The sequence below is a fragment of the Phalaenopsis equestris genome, unplaced genomic scaffold, assembly GCF_001263595.1.
Source record: "Phalaenopsis equestris unplaced genomic scaffold, ASM126359v1 Scaffold000511, whole genome shotgun sequence".
Classification (NCBI taxonomy): Eukaryota; Viridiplantae; Streptophyta; class Magnoliopsida; order Asparagales; family Orchidaceae; genus Phalaenopsis; species Phalaenopsis equestris.
The window spans coordinates 1078695-1105943 of NW_018164951.1; the positions used below are offsets into that span (position 1 = coordinate 1078695).

Here is a 27249-nt window from a genome sequence, read left to right on the forward strand (position 1 = left end):
TACACGACTGTTTAGTTTTATAAAGATAGTGTGTTTTGTAACGTTACACTTACTTTACCCTTTTACCCTTCTTATTTTCACTCGATCCTCTATCCATGCTCACTCTGTGATATTCTCCGAAAGCCTTTGGGTAAGTCGTGCTAAACGCAAATCATGGATGACTCAAGGAGAGGTTACTCGACTGCAGAAGATTTGCGTCTTTGATCCAACCATCAATCTTTGATCCCACCTTCTCTTCTATGAAGATCCTTTTTATTTCGACCATTGTTTGCCCTTTTTCAAGAGTTACACGCCATCTTTGCACACTATGGTGTCATCCCCGCCTAGATTATGCCCAACTCCATAACAGCCATCATGACCTTTGTCGACTTCTGCCATCAATAAAAAAATTTTGTGCTATGTTGAACTATTCAACTATTTATTCTCATTCCGGGTGGATTCGTACAGTTTTCTTCGATCGACAAATTATAGTTGTTGGGGCTAAAGAATAAGGTGAAGGATTGGAAGCCCCATTTCTGCCTAAATTCTTCCCTTTGGGGGTGATATACATCCAAAAAATCTTCTAGTGAAGCTACAGAAAAAAAGAATAAAAAATATTTTGAAGAGAGTGTTGGTGCAAGCTAGTATTTTCGAGGGGCGTAAGCTATCGTTCCACCAATATATTTCTCTAGCAACTATCACACTGCTTGATTTGGCTACTATCAATCAAATGTTTGATCTAGAAACTTTTGATAAGATGACCAAAGATGATTGGAAAGCCTCTGATATTGAGGCTGAGGGTGGCAACAATTGTTGCTCGGGGAGGGGGGGGTGGGGGAGGCACGTTCCATTAACTGAGCTATGATTTCTCACCCTAAAACTGATAGAGTTACAGGTCGATCTAAAGCTAGGGTTGTTCGTGCTAGAGAAGACTTAAAAGTGTGTAACTTGTTTATTCTATTTTGGATTCATCTGTTGTTGCTCAAAGAATTGTCACAAATGAGCTAATCCTCATCAAGAAGTCAACATTTTCACCTCCCACTAAACTTTCTGTTTGATTGCGGGCCCATCGGGCACGCAACAACAAGAAGATGAGAGAACAACTAATCATACAGAGACGAGCCATTGTAAGGAGGCTTCAACAGAAAGACGGGAAACAAGATCTACCACCCCTTGGCCGACATTTATCGATCTGCCCGCTAGGGATGAAGGCAATTTGTCTTATTTGGTTGGTCTCATTGGATCTCTCCAATAGCCCAAGCCAATTAGCCACAAGGGGAGTATCGTTGTGAGGGAAATTTACTTGCGATCGATTCAAGCGACTCGTCTCGAAAGAAGCACAAGGGATCCTCATTCAGGTTGATTCTATTGCAAAACGCAGAGTTGAAGTTGAGCACGAGCTCAGACGGTAGGTTTGCATTGATCGATCTTTATAAGAATTGGTATTCTGATTTTCTGGTGGCATCTCGCTACCCTCTGACAATAGTTAATGCTATCCGGTCTTCCATCTACGAAGAGGCCATTTTGGAACAAACCTTATCAGTCCTTTGTTAAACGACCAATAAGTATCATTTAATGGCCTGGGAAGCTTCTCATCTTCAATCGACCATCCTTATCCAAGAATGTCAATAACGTCTCAAGATCAAGCAAAAATTAATGGTGGTTGAAGAGAGAGTGAAGGTGGCCAATGCAAAAGTGCCCAGACAGTTGGAGTTGCTTTCTACTACCCAAAAGGAGAACCAGACATGAAAGTCCAAATAGTTATAATGAAGACAGGTGGGGGTTTTTGTGTCACCAAACACCATAGAATTTTTCGAAGACTCTTATCTAGGTAATCATACACGGCATCTTGAAGAATAATATATCTTCTTGAAGGAAAAATATATTACCTTTAAAATGGGCTTAATTACCTGGATGATGAAAACCTTCGTCAGTCGACAGAACTAATGGTTTTTCCCTTATCTTACAAGTGTAAGATAATGTTTATTTTAATTCTAGGTCTTGTTCCCTACAGGGGCAATCCCTCCTATTTAATTGCATCTTTAGAGCCGTGGGCTCTATAGACTATACTTGAAAGGAATTATATATAAAATTCTACAATATTTTCCCCTTTTTGTTTGACAAAAATTACATCAATCATGCGTTAGTAACAAATATATTTCAGCTAGAAAGGAATTATATTTATAACAATACACTCCTCCTTTTGTGATGAGTGTAGTATTCTCAACGTTAGTAAGATGCATCTTGATTTGGGGATAGCGAAAGAAAGCATTTAGGAAGCTCATCATTGAATTGCCACAGTCGCGTCTATGAGCTCATTAATATGTAGCAAGGATAGTTGTCAGATAAGTGATATTCAAATTATTGAAATTGACACAAATTCTATACTTGTTATTTGATTTTTGTATCATGATGTCATTTGATGCCCACATTGAGTACTGCACCTCTCGGATGTAACTAAATTGCAACAGTGCTTAAACTGCATCCTGAATCAGCCCGACAAGTGTGATGGTAGACGTCCTCATCTTATGCTTCATCGATCAGACCACCGAGTTGACATTCATGAAGTAGGAGACAACGTCGATAAATATCTCAAGCATCTCGATGTCAGAACAACCAAAAAAGTTTCGATGGCTCCGGAGAGTATCGATCAACACATCATTGTGTCATGTATCAAAAGCTTCACTAAGTAGAAAAAAATTATTAGTGTTGTCTTCGATCGCAGGGATCTGATGGGTGGTTTCGTTGATCTTGAGATTTCTTTCTCCCATTTTATCGAGCTCTAGAGGTGTTATGTTGGGTGCTTCTGACTGTTTGGAGGTGACAAGTGCGAGATTACTTGATATCACTGTGGACAATGATGACCTCATTGTCGACCTGAAGCTTCACAACTACATGATAGGTAGAAGTGATGGCCTTGAAATAATTAAGTAGGGGATGATCGAAGATAGTGTTATAAGTAGAGTCTCGATCTCTATGAAAACCACCGTATTGATAAATAGTTTGTCTTTTTTTGCCCAAGTAACCGATGGAGTGATAGTTCCCAATGCTTCCTTCCTCTCACCAAGAAATACATAGAATTGGTCAGTCGTAGCTGCCATTCATTCATTGACGAAGCCCATTTTGCCAATCACTGACTTAAACAAGATGTTCATGACGTTGTGAGCGTCGATGAGAGTGTTATCAATCTAGTAATTGTTGATTGGTTCAGTGACAACAATAACGTCGTTGTAGGGGTTACTCTTTGGGATGAGTCTTCGTTGGTGAATGCTATGAGAGGATGTGAGCATCATTTAGTCGTACATGTGGCTCTGTATAATTCTCATGATCAAAGATTCTTCATATTGGCTCGGTGTGATGATTCTCCATCTCCCCGTAAGATGCTTGGGACCAGCAATAACAATTTCATGGACTAAGACTAGCTTTTTTGATATCTCCTTAACTTGGGTTTTCCCCTATCGTTGGGTTGTTACTTTTGCTGCCATAAATCTCTTTAATTTTTCAGCCTTGATCAGATCTTCGATCAGACCTCAGAGGTGTAGACATTCCTTCGTATCACATCGATGGTGTAGGTGGTAGGCATAATACCTTCTTCAGATCTTGGAGATAAGCTCTGGTCTTCCTTGGTTCCACTCTCTTAAAATAACATTTATTTTCTATGATCTCTACTATCTCAACCATTGACACTCTCAAAGTTGTTGTTTTGGATGATTAATAATTAGGCAACAGGCGCTTGCCGTACTAAGCCTTCCCCTCGTCAGGACACTGAGCCTGACTCTTTCAGCATTGTGTTATGTCGGGGGTGACCAAGCATCTTTGTATGGTGAATTGGCAGAAGGTTGTGAATCAAGTTTCAGTCTCCACCTTTTACCTTAGGCAACCCTTTTTTGCAGGCGACAAACAGAGGATTCTACTCTTGAGGAGGCGCGGTTGGGGTTATACTCCTTAGTCGAAATGTGCTTATTGGTCAGCTCCAACAACTCTGTTAGGGTCTTCGATTGCAACAAGTTGACTAATATTTATTTTGGTTCAAAATAAAATTTTAAATTCAAATTTAATATGTAATGTAATTTTCATTTTTTGAAAATGGTATTCTTTATTTGGAAAACAAAGAGACCAGATAGATCTCATATATCTAATTGTTTAAATAGTTGAGCACGATACCATAAATGATATATCTCAAACGACGAACATATAACTTATTGGTAAACTTAACTATTTAAACTTAAAAGTTATGAATCTATTTTGGTATGTTTAATTTGTAGCCGATAAATTCTCCTTTCTAATACAAAGATTAGATGAGGTTTAGATTAATCTAAGTTCTTAATTCCCTATAGAGGCAAGCGCCTATAGTTAATTGCATCTTAGATTACGGAAGTCAATTAAGAAAACTTTCGATTAAGATCGGGGGTCGTCTTCAAGATTTCAACGTTTAGATTTCCACGATTACTTTTAGGAAAAATTAAATGGGAAAAATTCAATGTGTAACAATTATTTCGGAATACAAAGAAGTGAAAAAATAGTAAATATCGAAGATACTGAAGAAACTTTAGTGACATCTCAAACTAATCTATTGTTTGGCTTTACATCTTTGAAAGAGAACTTATTTGATGTTTAATACTGCAAATTATTTAGATATTTCTAGACTTATATCTGCAAGTCATATGCAAATAACCTGAGAAAATAGGAGAATTTATGTCATACCAAAGGACGACCTAGGAATCGTAAATAGAGCTTAGGACTTATATAGTACGACTACAATTATAAGAAGTCCTAAAAGATAGTGTGAGGATTTGCATTGTACGAGACGAACGACCTCCACGTCATATGGGTGTATATTATTAAGTCTAAGAAAGTTCAGTTAAGGCTCCTCCTTCTACTGCCTGTCGTCGTCTCAACCGTGCTTAGAGATGAATTGTCACTTCACTACGTCGTCGTCTTGTTCCCAGAAGAGGGGAGAGAGAAGAAAGAATGGATCTTATTATTAGTTTATTGAAGTTTGAAAAACATTATTTGTGGTTTTGAAAATGTTTTATAATGAAATTTTAAAAAATGTTGAAATGAAAGAACGTATTTTGGTTATATGTTATATAGTCTAATCCTAAGCAAGCATTCTACACTTACTATCCTAAGGTGCTATGTATAAACATGTTAGAAGTGTAGTAACTAAAATATGAGTACAGATGAATGTATATAGCACAATGCAGTAAAGAAAGAAATAGCTATGTAGTAAAGTATAGTACATCAAGAAATAAACTGCGCAATAGAGTACAATAAGAAAGAAAATACTATGCAATATAATACACTAAAGAAAGAAAAATATTAAAGAGTATCTGGCTGATTATGTTGATGCTTCAAAACAAATTACAATTGCATAATGCAAAGTTATATATAAAGAAAAGAGGTTAGACAAACATTTGCAATTTACATATGGAATATTTGAGCATGCATATTTTTTTTATAAAAGTTAAGTGATTAGTATATGGTAAATCAAAATGGGGTATAAGACTTCAATTTGGGGATAGACTCAACTGTAGACTTTCTATTCTCTAATCTCACAGGCAATCAAAGCGTCAAAGTGTACATATCAATATCAATTAAAAGTCACCAGCTAATCATCCTAGAATTGGGCAGTTCTAATCCCTACCACTTTAATTAATGAGTGAACCAATACTTAGTATTTGAATTTTTTAGAAGTGTAGTATCTGTATGTAGTATCTGATATGTGGTAGCTGGTGTGTAGTGTATGTTGTTTTACAAGTGTTGTATCTGTTGTTTTACAAGTGCAGTATCTGTTGTTCGTTCACAAATTTCTTAAGAGTAGGGAATGAATTACAAGCAACTCAGGCATCTATAATTGATTGTTGATATAGATTTCAGCTATAAAGAAGAGTTGAGAGTGATTTTTTTGCATCACCACCCTTACCCCACATCTCGAATTTATAGGCCACTTTGATATTCCATATTTATTTCAAAATTGCATAAAACCAACCCATATAATTTCAGATTTTGCATAACAATAACTTTCAACTTTAACATCACTATGAGGACTTGCATAATTTCATTGAAGGTATTTACATATACACCACCGAATTCATAGAGATTTAGAGGAAGAAAGCTGAAATTCACGTTTTAGAAATGTATATATAAAGGAATCAGATGTTTTATATGTAAATGCCCAGAAATTTAGTGCCTAGGAAGTAAGTGATGTGTATGTAAATTTTCTCAACATTCGAAATATATGAGATCAGAATTCATTTCTTAATGTACTTCATTAACAAAATAGATACCATAGCTAATCCTAGGCCGCAGCTCATACCACTCAATCCTTATGTATTTAGATCGTATGCAGTTCAACCTGTAGAATAGCAACCTTTTAAACCGTCACATTAGAAAAACAAGTTCAGATGGCTTTGGAATCACACCCAAGTACTGTAAGGCTGGTGGAAATGATAAATCAGCTTCAATTTTCCCAACTACAACATTAGTAAATGTAGAGGGGTCCCTTAATAAGTACTTTCAATGCTACCAATTTCCCAGAAAGCACAAAAATATGTTGCATGGCCACAAGTGAACATTTCAACACCACTCAAGCCTCCTCGAAGCTTGACACGGGTTACAAGTAATCCGGTATCAAAGAAAAGAATATAAAGATGTGAGGGTTAAGTGCTAATTTAACATATGAGCTTTATCCCCCACAATTGCATCACTTAATCATTTTACTCTGTCCAATATATCATCAATATATAAATTTCTTGTACTTTTTATATTATGTGATTTCTTATTATTTCTCAAATAATTTTTCATTTTATTATCATTTTGTTATAACACTACATTAAATAATTATATATAAAAGTATCTGCAAACAAGTAAAAAAAGCCACATTTGATTAGGAAAATAAGATATCAAGTAAAAAAAGCCACATTTGATTAGGAAAATAAGACGAGTGTTACCTTCTTGTCATATGAATCACCGCTTGAAGATGAAACGAGCATGGAATGATCTGCGGATAGTAATGGCTTTGTAGATTGAAGGGGCTTTAAGTACAAGCCAATGGACTTCAGGTAGTTATCAGAAGTACCATGGAATCCAATTACTACAGAATCAACACTATTGAAACTGAAGAATTTTCCTTGTTCGGTACTCCTTGTTCGGTACCATATCCTTGTTCGGTACCATATGGTCCATAGGTGCGGAGGTTGCTCTTAAATGTTAGTGAGGAGATGACTTCAGACATTCCTTGTTGCAGCTTTCTAGAGTAGCCACTTATGCCAGTTAGGTACTCTTCAGGGTGTTCTAGCTTTATCTAAAATTAAAAGTAATGTTAGTTGCAGTAAATGCATAAATCATCTGAGATATAAACTGAAGAATGTTGATAATTGTTAATGAATGTCATTTTAGCAAGATTTACGGGAAAAGTTTTAGCTGGAAAAAAATTTGGAAGATTTAATACATATATACATATCACTCGATTCCAATGTAGGTATCTATTTATGTACACATGAAATGTGTATACACGAATCTCAAAGAAGATGGGCGACCTAAAAAGAAAGTACAACCGATCGGATGTAGCAATAGACGATCGTTTCAGATGAGCAGCGATAGAGAAAACACCTTAGTTGAACGATAGACAGAAGATGGCAAAAGCAAGTCCCTTAGGACGATAATCAAGGGCTCCTTCAAACAGCCCTTATCAGTCGAATAGGTGTCGGGCCTTATTATATACAAATACCCATGTAAATTACCAAAACACCCCCCTGAAACGTTAACAATTAGGAGGCAATTTACTTTTAAAATATTGAGACCTAGGCCTATAAATAAGGGTACATATTATGAATAAAGGATACCCTTTTGCTAGTCTACTATCGCTCCTTCACCCTCTCTCTCTCTCTCTCTCTCTTAATTGCCTCCTCATAGAACGTCCCATTCATTGGGCATATTTCCCAGACGATCTATGATTCAACATCCTTTAAGATGCGGTGAGTGTGGAACATGCCTTCAATAATAAGACGATTTTAGCCAGAGGATCGAAAGGGAAGTAGTAGCATGTACTTGAGAGTTCATGGAAGAATTTGTTCAACAAAGGTTGCCAAACTTAAGAACCCAGAGCACCAACTAGATTTCAGGACAGTTCGATGAGGTCCTTAGGGCGATCGCTGCTCTAGCAGCCCCTCCAGTTCCAGTAAGAGAGCCAGCAAGGTAAGGAACACATAACACCCCTCAAGAAGAACCGCCGACAAATAATAGAAAGAGGGGAATCCACCCACAGAAAAAGCCTGAAGAAGGACTGTACCAGCACAAAGATGGATCTGACCCTATGGAAGAAAGGAATCGACCGATGCAAATTGAGGCACTGAAACAACCAGAGATTGTTTTTTTCCCTGCAGCTCTCCGGAGTTGAACCCCTGGAGAAGTTCAAAATGTTGGTCCTGGAAATGTACAAAGGACGATGAGATTGTAACAACCACCTCGTGTCGTTCGAGCTGACTATCTACCTTTTGAGGATTTTGGATGCTCTCAAATGCAAGTTGTTCTTCATGACACTAAGATCGATCACCCTAAGGTGGTTCGACGGATTGCCCGCAGGGGGAGTTGAGGAAGCTTTTCCTATCCCAGTTCGCCAGTTTCCTGAGGCCCAAGAAGAACGCTCGATCCCTGTGGCAACTGAAACAGGGGGAAAACGAGAGCCTATGATCGTTTATCGCGTGTTTCAAGAGCGAGATGCTAAATGTCAAGGGCCTGAAGCCTAACATGGCTCAGACCATGCTGACACAAGGAGTAAGTCGGAGAGGTTCAGTTTGAGCTTGGTCGAGCTGCTGGAGATGAGCAACAGATACATCTTCGCCTACACGAACGCTCTTGAGCCCGCCAAGCAAAGACATCAGGAAAGACCTACACAGGATATCGAAGGACAACCCATACAAAGCACACTATCATTAAACATCCCCCACTATGAGGGTCGCCCGATAACTACTCCATCCAACGCCGAGAAGACAAGAGGTTCCTACTAAACCCTATAAGCATCAATCTTCGTACCACCAGAAGCAACCTCGACATAACCATGAAGTCCCCCATGAGACACTGCTTTGATTATCCATGACAGAGATAATAGATGCCATCTAAGTTAAAGACTTCTTCAGGAAGGCGATGCCAGCAGAAAGTACTACAAGTATCACAGAGACCCTTGGCATGACATGGAGAAATGCAGACATCTATGAAGCCTGATCAAATAAATGGTCAAGGAAGGAAAGTTAAGAGAATTCGTCGCCTTTAGAGTTGTGGCTCAGTGGTAGGGCAAGGCTCCCATAGGAAGAACTACCGAAAACCCCATTCTCACTAACACCGTTCACATTGCAGGGTACGTGCCTTCAATCTTCGGAGGAAGCGAGCCACCCAGGAAGGCAAGCCGGAAAAGGCAACAAACAGGGGAGCTCTGCGACACTACCTTCGCTTCGAAGCCCAAGAACCATCCACCTATCTTTTTTTACTGATGAGGATCTTCCCCAAAAAGGAAAACTATATAATGATGCTATTGTAATAACATTTATAATAAACAATTATCAATTAGAGAGCATTTTAATTGACACATGTAGCTCTATGAATGTACTGGTTAAACATGAGTTTGATAAGTTAAGCCTCACCGCCGATTGAATGACATCACCAGCTGGTCCACTGTATGGATTCTCTAGCGAGAGGAAGGAGGAACTGGGAATGATCGAGCTCCCGATAAGTTGAAGGGAGAACGAGAAAAAATTCACCCTTATTGAAGATTTTCTCAAGGGGGATTCACCCCCAACCTACAACGTCATCTTTGGCCGTCCGCCGTTGAATGAATTTAGAGAAGTAGTCTCCACTTACCAAGTCGCTGTGAAGTTTACTGGAGACAGTGAACTCATCATAGTCAGGGGCGGCCTGAAGTAGTCTCAGGTCTGCAACTTAAGAGTCATAAGCAACGTGGAACATGACCCCCTGGATATCCAGAATGCGAGGAAGGGTCGCCTTGAGACCATCTAAGCCACTCGCGAAGTCACGACGGTCAAGGGAGATCCAGGTAGATAATTCTAATCAGTGAGGCTTTTGATGGAATTCACAGGGAGTTGCTAGTCCAAACTCTTCAGAATAATCAAGACGTTTTGCATGGACGCCCACCAAAATGCTAGGAGTGTTGATCGATGCTGTGCCCACAGGCTGAATGTTGATCCGTCGGCTCGACCCATGAAGCTGAAGATCAGGTGCTCAGCCATGACACTAGCATGACCTCTCCAAGAAGAGGTGTGAAAGCTGGAAAAGGCCAAGCACATTCGGAAAGTGCAATACCTCACTTGAGTCTCCAAAGTGGTGATGGTATAAGAAGCCAACAGAAAGCGGAGTATGTGTGCATATTTCACCAACCTAAAGTCCCCTTGTCCAAAGGACTCTTAAACCCTACCGAAGATCGATGCCCTAGTGGATTCAGATATTCAACACTTAGTCCTAAGCTTCCTTCATGCATTCTTTGGATAGCACCAGATCAAGATGCACCCAAACAAAGCAAAGAATATCGACTTTATCACTTGTGAGGGTGCTTTTTGTTACAATGCAATGCCATCGGGCTAAAAAATATCGGAACAACTTACCAACGCCTCATGGATGTAATATTTGCAAATCAAAAAAGAAGAAAAATTGAGGTATACGTCAATGATGTACTCGATAAGAGTAGGTTGGCGGAATAGCACGTCAAAGACTTAAAAGAAACCTTTCAAATACTTAAAAAATTTAACATAAAATTAAACCCCCTAAAATTCACCTTCGGGTCCACGATCGATAAATTCTTGGGTTACCTGCTGACCCATAAAGGTATAAAAGCCAACCCAGGAAAGATCGAGGCACTTCTAGGAGCGTTGATTGATGTTGCGTCCCACAGGCTTAATGTTGATCCGTCGGCTCGACCCATGAAGCTGAAGATTAACAGCCCAGCTATAACACTAATAGGACCTCTCTGAGAAGAGGTTCAAAAATTGGAAAAGACCAAGTACATTCGGAAAGTTCAATACCTTTGGGTCTCCAACGTGGGGATTGTCCAAAAAACCAACAGAAAGTGCATTATGTGCATAGATTTCACTAACCTGAACTCCCCTTGTCCGAAAGACTCTTACCCCCTGCCAAAGATCGACACCCTAGTAGATTCAGTTGCTAACCACTAAGTCCTAAGCTTCTTTGATGCATTCTTTGGATAAAACCAGATCAAGATGCACTCAGGCGACGCAAAGTAAATTGCTTTTATCACTTGTGAGGGTGTTTTGTGTTACAATGTAATGCCTTCGAGCTAAAAAAATATCGGGGAAACTTACCAATTTCTTATGAATGTAATATTTGCAAAGAAACATTGAGGTGTATATCGATGATGTACTAGTTAAAAGTAGGTCGACTCGAACGTGAAATAAGAAAAGAGATCTTCACCCGCTTTTCTGGTCCTCCACCTTCCAAGGAGAAGCCTCTCCTAGTTTGGTGAAGCCACATCTCAACCTTGGCTACCACCACCTCAGCACTTCTCTAGGGGATCACTACCCCCAAAGCCGCAGGTGAAACACCCAACCCACATGAACGTCTCGCATGAGTCATCTGGATGGTCTCTCACTTGACCTGCAACCCTCTTCTAAGAAGGGCCCGCAAGGAAACCTGAAGAAACTAGCCGAGTCTCATGATCACTAGGTCTGTGCTTATACACAACCCTCTTCTTACTCAGTCCTTCGGTAGAAGCCTCACCCACAAGATTTCTCTTCACATCCAACTTGCGGGTTTGCGTCTGCATGTCACTCGTCGCCTTGAGGAGCATGCTCTTGTCCGAAGGTGGGACTCCTTCGCCAGACATTGCGCAAAACAGGTAGGGAGGAAAACTCAAGACAAATGAAATTAAAGGCACTGAAGTGGTGCAAAATTCCCTTGCCCCAAAGCCTATTTATAATGGTTTGGGCATGGAAATCCATTATTGCACACTAATATCATTTATGTATACGTGATAAAAAATTCTCTTGTCCTCATGTGTTAGACAATTTCCGAGGAGTAAGAGAAACGAGAAACTAAATATGTACACACGAAAATGTGTTCGCAAGAATCTCAAAGTAAATGAGCGACCCAAGAAGGAAATACAACCGATCAAAATCCATTATTGCACAATAATATCGTTTATTATTTTATTCATTTATGTATACGTGATAAAAAATTCTCTTGTCCTCATGTGTTAGACAATTTCCGAGGAGTAAGAGAAACGAGAAACTAAATATGCACACACGAAAATGTGTTCGCAAGAATCTCAAAGTAGATGGGCGACCCAAGAAGGAAATACAACCGATCGGATGTAGCAATAGAAGCTTATTTCAAATGAGCAGCGACGGAGAAAACACCTTAGTCGAACAATCGATAGAAGATGACAAAAGGAAGTCTCTTAGGACGATCATCAACCTTCAGAACGATCGATGGGGGTGTTTCTTCAAACCATGACTCGATACAACAAATTTAGTTAATAATAATTGCAATCTATATGTGAAAAAAGAAACATACCACAAAATTCTTAAACACAGGAGAAATGGATACATGTCGAATTAACAAATCAACTCCTTCAGTAAGTCCATTGAAGTATAAGCGCACGCTTTTAGCAACTGTATTCAACGAAAAAACGCCCTCTACTCTCGCCCATTGCAAGTCTGTTGCTTCCACCCTGTAATTCCACAGATTATGATAGAAAATTTTTGAAAAATGAATTGAGAATTATAGACAAATGTAACTTTAATAAAGAATCTTTTATAAGTGCAGGCTGACCAACACATAAAAGAGAGCTGTGTGAATTAAACATAATGAGATGCAAAAAAATTGATATATACACTTGGTATATCAATTTTTTAGTTAGTATATCACTTATAACTATAAATCCTCTATTAAATTAGTAGAATAAAAAATTTCAGCAATACACATGTCGAAGTGTTGATTCGTTTTACTTAATAAAATTGATGCTTTTTAAATCTAATATATATATATATATATATATATATATATATTATATAGATATAGATATAAGTGACTGACAATGAGATGAATCATAATTTTCAAATGTACTAATGAATTATGTTCTTCTTCGCAAATTAAACTTTTTTTTTTTATTTCCCTTTAAATCTATTGCATTTTTATCACGAATTTGTTAAGTTTTTACTTTTTTAGGTGGCCTATATTTAGACATGTTTCAAGCAAAACTTTACTTAAATATTACTAAAAGTATTATAAAAAAGTTTAACTTTTGTTGTCTCCAAATCTATATTACTAAAAATTGTTTAAATTATATAAAGTCTTATAAAATAGTATTATAAAGTTGTTTCGAAATCATAAAAGGCATGGTGCGGTGGGGAAACAACAAAATCGTCTATTTGAAAATCACGACATACTTGAGTTTTGGAAAAAGATAAATAAATGTGGGCTGCAGGTTCAACCATACGACCTGTGTTTATTCGGGATATTTTTTTGTTTTTTACCCTGCGGCTCTCTGTGCTCTCGTATGCCACTCTTGCATTCCCCTTTCTCTTTTGTGTGGCTCCGGTCGCTAGGATTGATTTTGCTGACTATTGGTTGTGGTGGTTGTTGCGGTGAGTTGGCCATTCTTCTCCCTCTCCCCTTTTCTTTGTCTCTTCGGTGGCTAGGGTTGGCCTCTCTTCTTCGGGTCCCCCCTTTGTGGCTTTGGAGGCTAGAGTTGGTTCCAAACCGACCCTTTAGTTTCGGTGGTTGTTGGGTGAATCTGCCTTTCTTCTCCTCTCCCTCTCCCCTCTGTTCTTCAGCTTCATTTGGATCATTCGCTCTCTGTCACCCCAAGGCATACTTTACATATAAGGCATTTCAATTTTGTGATTATTTGTGTATCTTTGTGCTCGGTGATGACTTGGTTTCTCTGTGCTATATTTTCAGTTGATGGATTGGAGCTTGGATATGTTGTGATGTTGATTTTAGGGTTTTTCTTGCTATGTGGAAATTATGGTGCTCTGATTTTTTTTGTATGTGGAAATTTTTTTGGAAACTTTGTGGAAATTGGAGGATGGCTTTGTTTCTCTGTGTTGTGTTTGTTGGCATGGGGAAATTAAGGATTATGTTGTTGGTGTGCTGTGATTTTTGTGATGGTTTTTAGGATTATGCTATTAGTGGTGTTTGGTGTGTCATGTTGTTGGTGTGCTATAATTTTAGTGGTGTTTGGTTTGGTGTGAAAGGGTGATTTTGATCATGCGGTGATAGTGATGTGGAGGTAGTGATGTGATGTGGTGTGCTATTGATGTTGGTGGTAGGTGGTGTGAAGGTTGGGTGTGTGGTGTGGTGTGTTATTGATGTTTGTGGTAGATAGTATGGAGGTGGTGGTTTTTTGGTTTGAACTTGATGGTGTGGTGTGGAGGTGGTGGTGTAGTGTTGGTGGTGATATGGTGGTGATGTGATATCGATGTTGGTTGTAGGTGGTGTGGAGGTGGTGATGATATTGCTGGTGATGAGGCAGTGTGATGTGTTGATAAATATGATGATAGTGGTTGTGATGTAGTGGTGGTGTTGCAAATGTTTCCGTTTCTAACTTATTTTATCTTCCATGAATTTATGCTATTTATTTCTTTGCATGGCAGTTGTCGTAATGGGCAAGGCAAAACAAATCGGGTCGTCTGCTACATGGGATAAAGAGATGACATTAATATTCTGTGACCTCTGTGTCAAAGTGGTCAAGTTTGTAACTAGGCCAACTACTTACTTTATTAAGGAAAGTAGACAAAATATAATAAAAAATTTTAAAGAATACATGAGGAGAGAGTACGATAGAATGCAATTTAAGAATAAAAGTAATCGATTGAAAAAAAAAAATTTAAAATATTGAGAGAGCTAAAGTGAGGATCCACAGACATGGGATGGGATCCTATAAAGCTAACCATTGATGCTTCTGAAGAATGGTAGACCGAAAGATTTGATGTAAAATGTGTGAAATGTAAAATCATTTTAAAGTTTCAAAATTTTCATTAATCAATCTAAAGATTTAGTAAATGATTTGTAGGCCGTGTCAACTGCAAAAAAAATTAAATTCAGTGGCATTGACCCTGTGCTTAAAGATAAATTTGATCTTATGTTCGGTGGAGTGGTGGCCACATATGAGCAAATATGGACACCAAGCGAGAGATGGCATGGAGGTTGATTTGAGCATTTAGAAGTGGAGCAACCTGCTGGTCTAATGAGGGGTCCAACTACAACCTACATGCAATAGGATCTACTAGTTGATCCAAATGTTACAGGATTGTGAAAAAGAAAAAAAAGAAGGTACTGCTTTCATGAGAGGCCAGATCTCCTGATTGGTGGCTTCATCCATCAGAGAGCCTAGTGGGTAACATGAAACTTTTATTGAGAAAGGTATGAAAATTTTGGAAGATACTCCATAAATTAATGAGGACATGTTGTTTTATTTATTCTCCATCAAGTTGTTGGAAGACCCGAACAGTAGAGAACCATTCATGTCAACGAAAGCTGACCGTAAGATTAATCACTTACGATATTATTATGATAATCATGATGCGTGAATTTCGTATTATTTGATGGACTGATTTATGTTGTTTGGATTTCGGGTTTTTTTTTTATTCGGGCATCTTCAAATCATTTCTTGCAGCAGAGTGCTATTTATATGTTATATTTTTATGTTCAATTCATTTTGATCTAATTCAGTGTTTTTTTTTATGTGATGGCTGAATAAATGATGAATATCATTGATGGATAAAGACGAAAGAGAAACATCATAGGTGTATTTTGTTTACTGTTTGGATATTACAACTCATGTGTTGATCGATTTTCATATGTGACTTCTACGTATATAGGCGACAAGTGGGTTGAGAAGTTGTTTGTGGGTCACCCCACAATGTTTAGCAACATGTTTTAAATTACACATCTTTTTTTCATTGATATGTTGAAGGAATTGCACATTCATCATGGTCTCATGACTCATCTAGGATGACTTCAAGAGAGGTGTTAGTTATAAATCTCTATATTTTATAACAAAATGAGTCCATGAGAGATGCCATGGAATGCTTCCAACACTTATCTGAAACTATCAACAGATATTTCTCGATTGGGCTAAAAGCTTTGATTAGTTTGTCATAAAAAGTTATCGTCCCGGAAGAATCCACTTTCAAAAGCACACCTATGTAGATTGCATAAAACTACTCTTATATGTCATATTTTAAGGTAGTTTCATGTGTTAATATTTCTCTAAATTCACTTGAACATAATGTCTCTGATCTATTGGGTAAGTGTTTAGGATTGTGTTGGAGCGATTGATAGTACACAAGTTGATGCACATGTTCCCAACAACAAAAAGTTTGCATACATTGGATGATGTGGATTGTCAATACAGAATGTGATGGTTGTATGTAATTTTAATATGTGCTTCACATTTGTAATGGTCGAATGGGAATACAGTACACACGACAGTTGTATTTTTAATTTTGCTATAAAAAATCAAACGTATAACTTCACGAAGCCACCTCTAGGTTATCTCAAATATTAACAAATAAAATACTAATATATTATGCAATAATAATGATTATGTTTTAAATTAGGAAAATATTATTTGGTTAATGCTGGGTATTCATTACAAAGAGGGTATCTCAAACCTTTTTCTGATACCAAATAACACATTCCTGATTTTGAGAGGGCTAACAATGTCACGGGTAGGAAAGAGATGTTCAACAAAAGACACTCCTCCCTACGAGATGCCATTGAAAAGACATTTGGAGTTTGAAAGAAGTAGGTCATATTGCATGATAAATTTACATATATGTTTCCCAAACAAGTGCACATTTTGGTTTTCACGATGACACTCAATTATATTCGGCGGCATTCATCGTGCAACGACATTGACGCTCATCTAAAACTATCAATAGATATTCCTTAATTGGGCTAAAGGCTCTGAATAGTTTGTCATCAAAAGTTATCGTCACTAAAGACTCCACTTTCAAAGCACACCTGTGCAGATTGCACAATACTACCGTTCTATGTCATATTTTAAGATAGTTTCATGTGTTCATATTTCTCTGAATTTACTTGAACACAATGTCTCTAATATATTAGAAAAGTGTTTTATGATTGTGTTGGAGTAATTGATGGTACACAAGTGGATGCACGTGTTCCTAACAGTAAAAAGCTTGCATACATTGGATGATGTGGATTACCGACACAGAATGTGATGATTGTATGTAATTTAAATATATGCTCCGCATTTGTAATATTTGAATGGGAAGACACTGCACACGATAGTTGTATTTTTAATTTTGCTACAACAAGTCAAAATTATAACTTCCCAAAGCCATCTCCATGTTAGGTTGAATATTAACAAATAAAATACTAATATCTTATGCAATGCTAATGACTATTTTTACATTAGGGAAATATTATTTAGTTGATGTAGGATAATCATTACAAAGAGGGTATCTAAAATATTTTAATGATACCAAATATCACATTCCTGATTTTGAGAAAGCTAGCAATGCCACTTGGGGTAAAAAAATGATGTTCAACTAGAGACACTTATCCTTATGAGGTGTCATTGAAAAGGCATTTGGAGTTTGGAATAAGAAGCGTGTCATACTGCATGATATGCATACATATCTGTTTCCAAACAATTGCAGATTGTGGTTGCCACGATGACAATCCACAGTTATATTCGGCGGCATTCTTCGTGCAATGACATTGACTTTAATAAAGCTGTTGAAGATCATTCATATGTCCCAGTTGAAGCATATGCATTTACATTGACTTTAATAAAGCATATGTAAAAATCTTTATCACACACCAAAATTAATTTGCCTGAGATTTGCACCCAGGATGTTGAAAGTGTAAGTGAGATGATAGAACTGAGAGAGCGAATTACAGATGCTATAGTTGGTGGCTGAATTGAGGGAACATTTATTTTTTATTGTTAATTTATTTGTAATGCCTTGATGAGATATTTTTTTGTTTTATTATTATTTTATACAAGTCATGCTTATTTAGAATCTCAATTTTATTTATATTTATTATGTTTGTATTCTTTCTCACTTTGATGGCCGATGAGACAATCGTGGATAAACTATGTAATTTAAATAATGCATTTATTTTTTTGTTTTAAAGTTCTATGATAAGACATTCGATCTTAAGGGTTCTCCTGTATAGCCTATATGTCGCTGTTGCATCTTTTCACATGTGAAATTCTAATGAAGACAACTAAGCTCATTTATATTTTCAGTGTTATGGCTTATGAGGTTCTTCTGAGTAGTTTTTTTCGGTGATACACACGAGCTCGATATTACGTTATTTAAAGGCAACCGATAACCTTTTTTTACAAGGTCTGTTGACTTTTTATAGTGACAGATTCATAAGTTTATATACTATATTCTCTGTGACCCCACAACTGCATAAAACCTTAATTAACAACTTATATTATTCATTTTTACTAAAGTTGAATCTAAAGATTGGTGTTTTATGGTTTTAAGCTTTTAGGAAAGATGAGCTCGAGGAATTTCAGTACATCGAGAAAGTTGTACTGCTATTGCAGACAGTTCTATAGATGTTTAAGGAGAAGAACATAAAACTGTGACTTCTTTAGATTGGAGGTCGAGTTGGTGGATTCCGTTGTCGAGAGTGATCAGACGTGAGGAGTTACCTTGGAGGATGACTTATCTCATGACATACACGAACTAAATTTTAAAAATCATATTATTACTTTATTAATTTTAATTTAAATAGTAATTTTTAAATTTTGGTTGTCGTGTTGCTTATTGTTTAGCGAGATGGTCATTTTTATATTATAATGTTCAAACTAAATATTTGCTTTTAAGTTTGGATTGTGTTAGTAGGATTAGTTATGTTGTAACAACAGTATAATATATGGGTGGAATGACCATTTATCTAAAAACAGCTATAACACAATTGTTTCAAAACTGTAAAAAACAAAAGACAACCAGCTTATCCGTAGTAGCTTCTACGCAACAACTGATGCAGAATAGCTGTCAGCTACAGTTGTTGCACAACAATTTTAAATTAGTTGTAGCTGCCCCAAACTGACCCAAAAAAGATTAAAATTTTGACAATTTTCACACAATTTTTTCTTTATATTTTTTTCTATTTGATAATATGTCACTTGAACTTATTACATACCTTCATTTATTCTAAAAAATAGTTTATAGTTCAACTTAGTAAATTGTAAGAAATTAGTTAATCAAAACTTATTACTCTAGGGGGTTGTTAAATCTAACTAACATGTTAAGTAGGATTTAGTAAGTTACTGATAAATTTTAGTTAGGTAACATTTAGTAAACTTGTTAAACTAAGATTTATCAAACCCACATGTTGTTAAATCTAAAATAGTATCCAGTTTAGTTAATACTAAATCAACTTAAATCTAACTAACATAATTGACATAAATGTTTCTGAAATTTATTTTTCTAAGCTAAATTCGTTAAATCCATTAAATAGTTAGATTTAGTAAATCTGGATTTATGTAACATAATAGAAGAAAAATGGAGAAAATTGAATTTTGCGGAGCTCAGGATTTATCTAACATGTTTTTGATGTTTGGCAGGACTAACGTTAAATCTAAGCGTAAATCCTGATAAATACTTGCTAACAAACACCGCCTAAAGTTCTAACATCAAGATTTAGCCAATTTTAGTTTGGCAATTGGAACTTAATATGAGGTTATAATAATAATAAAAATTATATGCTATTCATTAAGATATGAACGACTCGAACTCGATTCAATCAAGACTCGATCATATTAGTTCAAATTAGTAAATAAACAAGCTTGAACTTTTTAAAAACACGAGGCTTAAATGAACAAAACATGAATATAATCGAACTTATTCATTTATGTTCACGAACAAACTCGTTTGTTGCTCAAAAAAGTAACTTATTAAATACTCGATATTAATCTCGATGATAACCCGTATCATCTATTATATATCAATTAAATAAAATTTAATTAACTCGAATTTATTTAATTATATATTTATTATATTAATATATAACTATATATTATATATTTATTTCGTTAAAGTTTAGGTGTTATATGTGAAAATACAGTAGACTAATGTGATATGTATGAAATGTCGCTTAAAATAAACTTTAAACCCCTACAAACTTCACTTTCCCTCTGGTCACTTACAGTTTCACATCTCTCTGTTTCATCTAAAACATACGAAACCCTGAGTTGCTAAAGTGTGGAAGCTTCGAAGGCAACAATGAGATTATAGTTTACAAGAATCTCTAAAACTTTATCTTATCTCTCGTATATCTCTCATTTCCACTTTGCTCATAAAAATTACACGACTAAAAATTGGTGTTGAGAAAGTGCAGCACCATGATTGCAAGTTATATATGATTAAAAATAAGTGTGGTGTTGCAAATCAATATAAAACATCTATAAAATTATCCACAAAGTTAGAAAAAGGACAAGTCAATATCATTATGAGAAAACCAACACCTACAATTGAATGTGGGTATTGGGTACAAACTTGAAAATATTACCTTGCTAAAATATGAGAGATTGCATCTCATATAATCAAGATTCATAAGTTACCTTTCATTCTACAGAGTTTATAATTGATAAATTAGTAGGTGCAAACAGATTTGTAAAATTATTTATTAATTTTTTATATGAAAATCTAGATACTCGTTTACCTCGTTTAAATATTTGTTCACTTGTCATAAATAAATCAAGTTAAAACATTGAAAAACTTAAACAAGTCGAGCATGAACAATATATGAAAGCTCGACACATGCTCAAACAAAATATGAACAACGTATAATTATACCAAGTCAGGTCTGAACTATGATATATTCGACTCTACTCGGCTCGATTACAACCTTATCTTCACCCTTAGCTTTCAAATATGAATTTTAGACATATATCAAATCTTTTAGAATAGAAGTTTTTTCTAAGAAGTGGAATTAAATTTTCTAATAAAATTGAAGTTTTTTAAAATATATTAATTATAACTTCAATGTCTTTAAAAGTCTACATGTTTTTTAAAGTTTCAATAGAGTCCGCGTATATTCAATAGCTCATATATATATAACTTAAATTTATATAACTAAATTTCTTATAAGTCTTTTTTTTTTTAAGTTTCAATTAGGGTTGTAAAAGAAACCAATGCATTCGATGAACAACTCAAACTCAGTTCGATTAAGACTTGATTGTGTTTTAACTCAGATATTCAGATCTCTGGTATTTTTGGCTAACAAAACTAGTCTTGCCTAAAAATAGGAGGACTCTCATACGCATCAAAAAGTTTCTATCATTCGACACAATTCTAGAGGGATGACATGAATTTCGAGTCATTTTTTTAGCAAGAAATGTTTATACTTCAATTAAAATTCATCCAGAACTCTAATTTAAACATACAGTCAAACTGACCGGTTCAAAGAGATAGATCCAATGACACCAAAATTGATTCAATCCGAGTCAAATCAAGCTCAGATCAAGTCATTGAAATACATTTAGACACTTTCAATGCAAAATTTAACTATCCATGAATTCCAAATCTGACATGTTTATAGTCAAATCAAACATCTCTACAGGATGAATCCCATGAGCTCCAGATCACTCAACATTATCAAGTCACTTAAATATTCACCAAACCGTCTGATTGATGGAGCCTCCCGATCAGATTGGCCCGAATTCCTTCCTTATTTACAGCTCAGACGATATAAATAGAGCTCTCACCCCTCATGAGAATGAACCAAGGCATGAGTTTGAAGGTCAGGAGGAGCGAAAGCACAGTATCAATTCTGCACAGAAGATCAGACAAATTTTCTCACATTTGTAGTCGTCTAATATCGTCAACCATCGCTTATCGGTTGCTACCTATCACCATCGACTGTTATATGTTCCTTACGATGAAATCCCTTGCAGAGTCACAACATGTGTTGCAGAATCCCGAAAAACATTGCATAACAGTTAAGCAACGAGTAGAGCAATATGTCGTCTAGTACAACATGCAACGATGCATCCCGAAGACAGTGTAAAAACAAGTCCCAAATATGGTACAACGATGCATCCCACATACGGTGCAATGATGAGCATTACAAACGGTCCAATTATACCCCCACATACAGTGTAATGACATATCCCTAAGACATTGTAACGATGCACTCCAATGACGGTGTAATAACATGCCCTGCATACAGCACAACGACACACTCTACATATAGTGCAACAACACACCTCAAATACAGTACAATAATATATCCCTCATACAGTGCAACGACCCCATGTCAAATGTCTGATATTTGGTCATTTCTACACCAAATATCAGACAAACGCCTCTCGCATTTTTAGTCGTCGAATATCGTCAACTAACGATTGTAGGTTGCTAACTATCACCCTCGACTATCATATGTTCCTTGCGATGAAATCCCTTGCAGAGTCACAACATGTGTTGTAGAACCCCGACAAACATTACATAACAGTTAAGCAACCAATAGAGCAATATGTCGTCTAGTACAACATGCAACGACGCATCCCAAGGACAGTGTAATAACACACCCCAAATATGGTACAACAATGCACCCCACATACGGTACAATGAAGAACATTACATAGGTCCAATTATGCCCCCACATACAAAGTAATAACATCCATAAGACAGTGTAATGATGCACTCCAATGACGGTGTAATAATATGCTCTGCATACATCACAACGACGCACTACATATAGTGTAACAACACACCTCGAATACAGTGCAATGATATATCTCTCATACAGTTCAACGACACATATTAAAGATGGTGTAACAATGCATCCTGACAATAGTGTAATAATGCTTCTTGAATATCGTGCAACAACGCACCCCTGGTGTAACAATGCATCCTGACAATAGTGTAATAATTCTTCTTGAATATCGTGCAACAACGACTTATAACTGTCTTACTCAGAATATAACGAGCTTCTCCAAACTTTTGAGATTCTCTCTCACATCTAACCACTAAGATCTGCTCATGCAGTTCTCGGCTATAGCCTCTATTGATTCATGGTTCATGCAAATTCTGACTCCTACCCCTGCAACCTATATATGTCTTTACAACGTACCTATACAACCTACGTGACCAACTAAGGCATACGTGGCTCATAGCTCGAGCGGCTCCCTGCTCCGTCTCTTACGGCAAATGAGTGTCATAGTAACTCACCACTATGATCTATATGTTCCCCAGCTCATGTGGCTCCCAAATCTGGCTTTTGTGGCCCACAAACTTCATTGTAATTTGACACTACGCCCTACATGGCTCACGACTAGGGTTGTAAATAAACCAAGGCACTCCATGAACAACCGGAACTCGGCTCGGTTGAGTCTTGTTTGTTCATTCAAATTAATAAATAAACAAGCTTGAATACAATTTTATAATCTTGAAGCTTAAATGAACTAAACATGAATATAATCAAACTTGTTCTTTATGTTCACGAACAAACTCGTTTGTAGTTTAATAATTAACTTGTTAAATACTCAATATTAAGCTTGATGATAACGTGTATCATATATGATATATTATTACATGAAATTTAAATAACTAAATCGTCAACTCATTTGTTGATAGCTCGTTGATAGATTATATCATATATGATATATAAATACTCGATATTAAGTTGATGTAGGTTTTAAAGTTGTCATAATTTTTAATTGTTCGGAAGGATTTGACAATGGAGGAGATGAGATTTGACAATGATGTAGCTTATAAAATGACAATGGAGGAGATGAGATATAAAATGACAATAGAGGAGAAGACAGTTGTATGAGGGATGTATCACTCGGAAGGATTTGACAATGATGTAGCTTAATTGCAGTACAAATTATTTCATTAAACAGCCCCTAAGTGAGAGATTTGACAATGGAGGAGATGAGATATAAGAAATTTAGGGTTTAAAGTTCATAAGCAATAAATTAATAGCTCCGATCAAATTTATAAAATTCTTTATTAATTTTTTATATGAAAATCTAGATGCTCGTTTGAATTTTTAGCTATTAGTTCTTTTAACTACTTGTTTGCTTGTCATAAACAAATCAAGTACAAATCAATTTCAAACATTTAAAATTTTAACCAAGTCAAGCTTGAACAATATATGAAAACTCGACATAAGCTCAAGCTAAACATAAACAACTTTATAAGTGTACAAGGCCAAGTCCAAAATATGATATATTCAAATCGACTCGACTTGATTACAACCCTAATCACGACTCTTGCAACTCTTTACAACATCTATTGTCAATCGACGCTTCTAAAGCAACCATTTATGATCAACATAGTCAACTATTGCCGCGACATTTAACAGTTGCAACTACGACAAGTTGACGTCACAATCACTATATATAGTATTTGTGGCAGACTTTTGTTTCCATAGTCATCGATCATGATCTTAGTGGTCAATTATAGCTATTATAGTTGAACTACCCCTATATATCAATTTTGTAATTACATACTCTCTAACTCATTAGAAGAGTAGACTCATGTCCTCATAATTACATAGTTAATTATTTTAACTGTGACGCCCCGTGATTTTCCTATTTTTAGAGTTTTTCACGTATAAATTGAAGTGTATTTCCGTGCTTCTCTTTAACTACCTAAGTATGTCTTGAATTTTTGTGCAATCCAAAAACATTAAATAATCAATATCTTGTGGCGGACCTTCCGACAATCAATTGTACTTGCTTGATTCTCGTGTAATGCTAAAAAACTAAATAATCACTATTAATACACTTTAGTTAATTTGATACAACTAGTAAATCTAAACAAGCAAAATTAAAAATGATTTAGTTGTCAGCGACAAAGTACTGAAAATAGAACATTACGATTATGATGAAACATCCGTGAACTACTAATACCTTCCAATGAGAACAAAATAAAAGCTAGCGTCCAAGTTCTCGATCTTAAGAGCAGCACCCATCGGAAATATCTTACCGCCACCGCCCTTAACTGAGACCTCGGCTGAAACTTCATATATGGAACCCACATAGACTTGTTCGGTTATATCCTGCTCTATGCTATGCCAAAAAGCTCGTCGACTGCTCACAATAGCATAGTTATCATCGCCTGAAGAAACAACTTCGGCTTGACAGCAAGTACAGCTCCTCCTCCAGAAATTCATTCCTTCTCTAAAATCAGCATTCTTTATAATATTTGAAGAGTTAGGAGATTCAACGAGCATTTTCTGTAGTTTCTGTTAATAAATACAGACATGCAATAAGTTAAAAATCTCTGCTTGTTCAAACTCACTTCTCTGCAAGAGCCAAAATAAAAATAAGACATTAACATACCCTTGAGAGTTCATTAGAACCACAACATTCATGAGTGTTTGATGTTGAATACTTCGCAGTAAGGGCCTTGAAACCCCCATCATAGATCAATACAATCTTTCGGAGTATGCCATCATACATCTGACAAAAGGGAATTCCTTCCTCTAAACCCCATGGCCCCACTGAGATTATTTTTCCTTCCATGTTGCAACTTCACTTTGGTGTTTGAAGGATCCTCGAGCGAGGAATTGGCACTAGCGATATGAAGAAGCCAATGCAACGCCTCGCTTTATGCGGAAAGTCTGGTGCAGAGCACCAAAAATGCAACTGATTGAACATAGAAAGTGGCGTCGAGCACCAAAAACAGAGTGTCACTTTTTTTTTTTTTTTTTAGTGGCATACTTTGTTAAAAATAATTTAGTCATGGGGAAGAAAAAGCGAATGACCCAATGTGAATCGAAGGGGAAGGGTAGACTTTGCACCGAACTCGTCTCGATAGATCCGCTCCTAGGATAATACCTATTGGGAGTCCACCTCAATTTTGGGTGGTGGGAGGATCCCATAACCCCTCTATTTAGGGGTGTCTAAGCAGTGGCTCCAGAATCCAAGAAAAGTTGTACTTACCTGCTCAAGGTAGAAATGAGCGAGGTAAGCCAATAGAAGAATGTCAGCTTATCCATGAAGGGCATGGGAATGCTACCGATTTATGACTGCAAGACCATCTAGTCATTAAAGGAGAGAAGAACTAGTCCCTAGTGGAGTCCCCAAAATATGTCGGCTGGGGAATGTCGATCAGGGTTTATTTTGTGGTTTCAAAAAATAAGTTTTAGATGTAATTTAATACATATAAATAAATTTGATTTTGGAAAGGTAGTATGTTAAGTTTGAAAAAGGTAGTATTTTAAAATTTGAAAATACAAGACCAAACTGATCTCATATCCCTAGTAGTTTAAATAAACGAGCATATCACTGCAAGCAATGCACATATCCTGAAGAATAGATACATTACTTACTAGTGAAAGCTCAATTAAATAAACTAAAGATTGTATGACATTCGTTTAAGTCTGTGAAACCATTTTTATGTTGACCGAAAAATTTTCCTATTTAATACGAATAATTAAATAGGGTTTATATTAAGCTAGGTTCGGAAAAGCTTCCTATATGGGCAAACCCCTATAGTTAATTACATCTTAGATAACCAGAGTCACCTAAGAAAATTCTCGATAAAAATTAGGGGATATTGTCTTCAAGAATTTCAAAGGATAAGACTTTTTGAAGAGATCGGATAAAGAGGTGTGAAAGGGGAATGACTCAAATTTGAAAAATTTTATTTTGGAATACAAAGAAAGAAAAACTAGGGGAAGTCACAGATCTTGAAGAGAACATCAGTAACTTTCTAAGCTATCTTACTGTTTGACTTTGATTTCGGAGAGGTTATTTAAGTGTTTTTAATTTATGATATGTGGATTATTTTTAAATAAACTATCAATTGTGTGTTAGGATTTTTAAATTTATAAAACTTAATTTCACGAGTCAAAATTCATAAAATTCATAATGACAAAGATCTTAGAATTTATGATTTTCATATACCCATAAATGAGATATACATATATGTATTCATGATTGTAGAATTCGATTGAAAAGATGAAATTTCTCATTTTAATCCTTATTACTTTCGGTACTTTCTGATCGAGAGAAATATACATTATTTTTTTAAGGAGAGAGATGACCCTTCTCTTATTTATAAAAGAAAAGATAAGTCTCTTGGAAAGAGACACAATCTTTTCTCTTAATTATTTATTATAAATCACCATCCATCATGGTGATTATTGACCAATAGGATTTAGGATAATTTATTTTATTAATTAAAACGAAAGGATACGGAGTCTATTGGGAAGAGATGTAACTTTTTTTAGTTAATTAATTACTATTAAAATAAATGATAGTAGACCACACAAATAAAATAACGAAAA

The 27249-nt window shown here is 36.1% G+C and overlaps 1 protein-coding gene across 1 annotated transcript in view; it reads right to left on the minus strand.

The window, feature by feature from the left end:
- LOC110028307 (jacalin-related lectin 3-like) overlaps positions 1-25639 on the minus strand; it is a 28879-nt gene extending 3240 nt beyond the window's left edge. The window contains exons 1-5 of the mRNA XM_020730099.1: positions 25298-25639; positions 24866-25200; positions 12520-12676; positions 7144-7285; positions 6933-7111 (exon numbers count right to left, since the gene is read on the minus strand). Of these exons, the coding sequence (XP_020585758.1) occupies positions 6933-7111; positions 7144-7285; positions 12520-12676; positions 24866-25200; positions 25298-25480 (996 nt within the window). The 5' untranslated portion in view covers positions 25481-25639. The remainder of the gene's footprint in view (positions 1-6932; positions 7112-7143; positions 7286-12519; positions 12677-24865; positions 25201-25297) is intronic.
- Positions 25640-27249: the final 1610 nt, after the last annotated feature.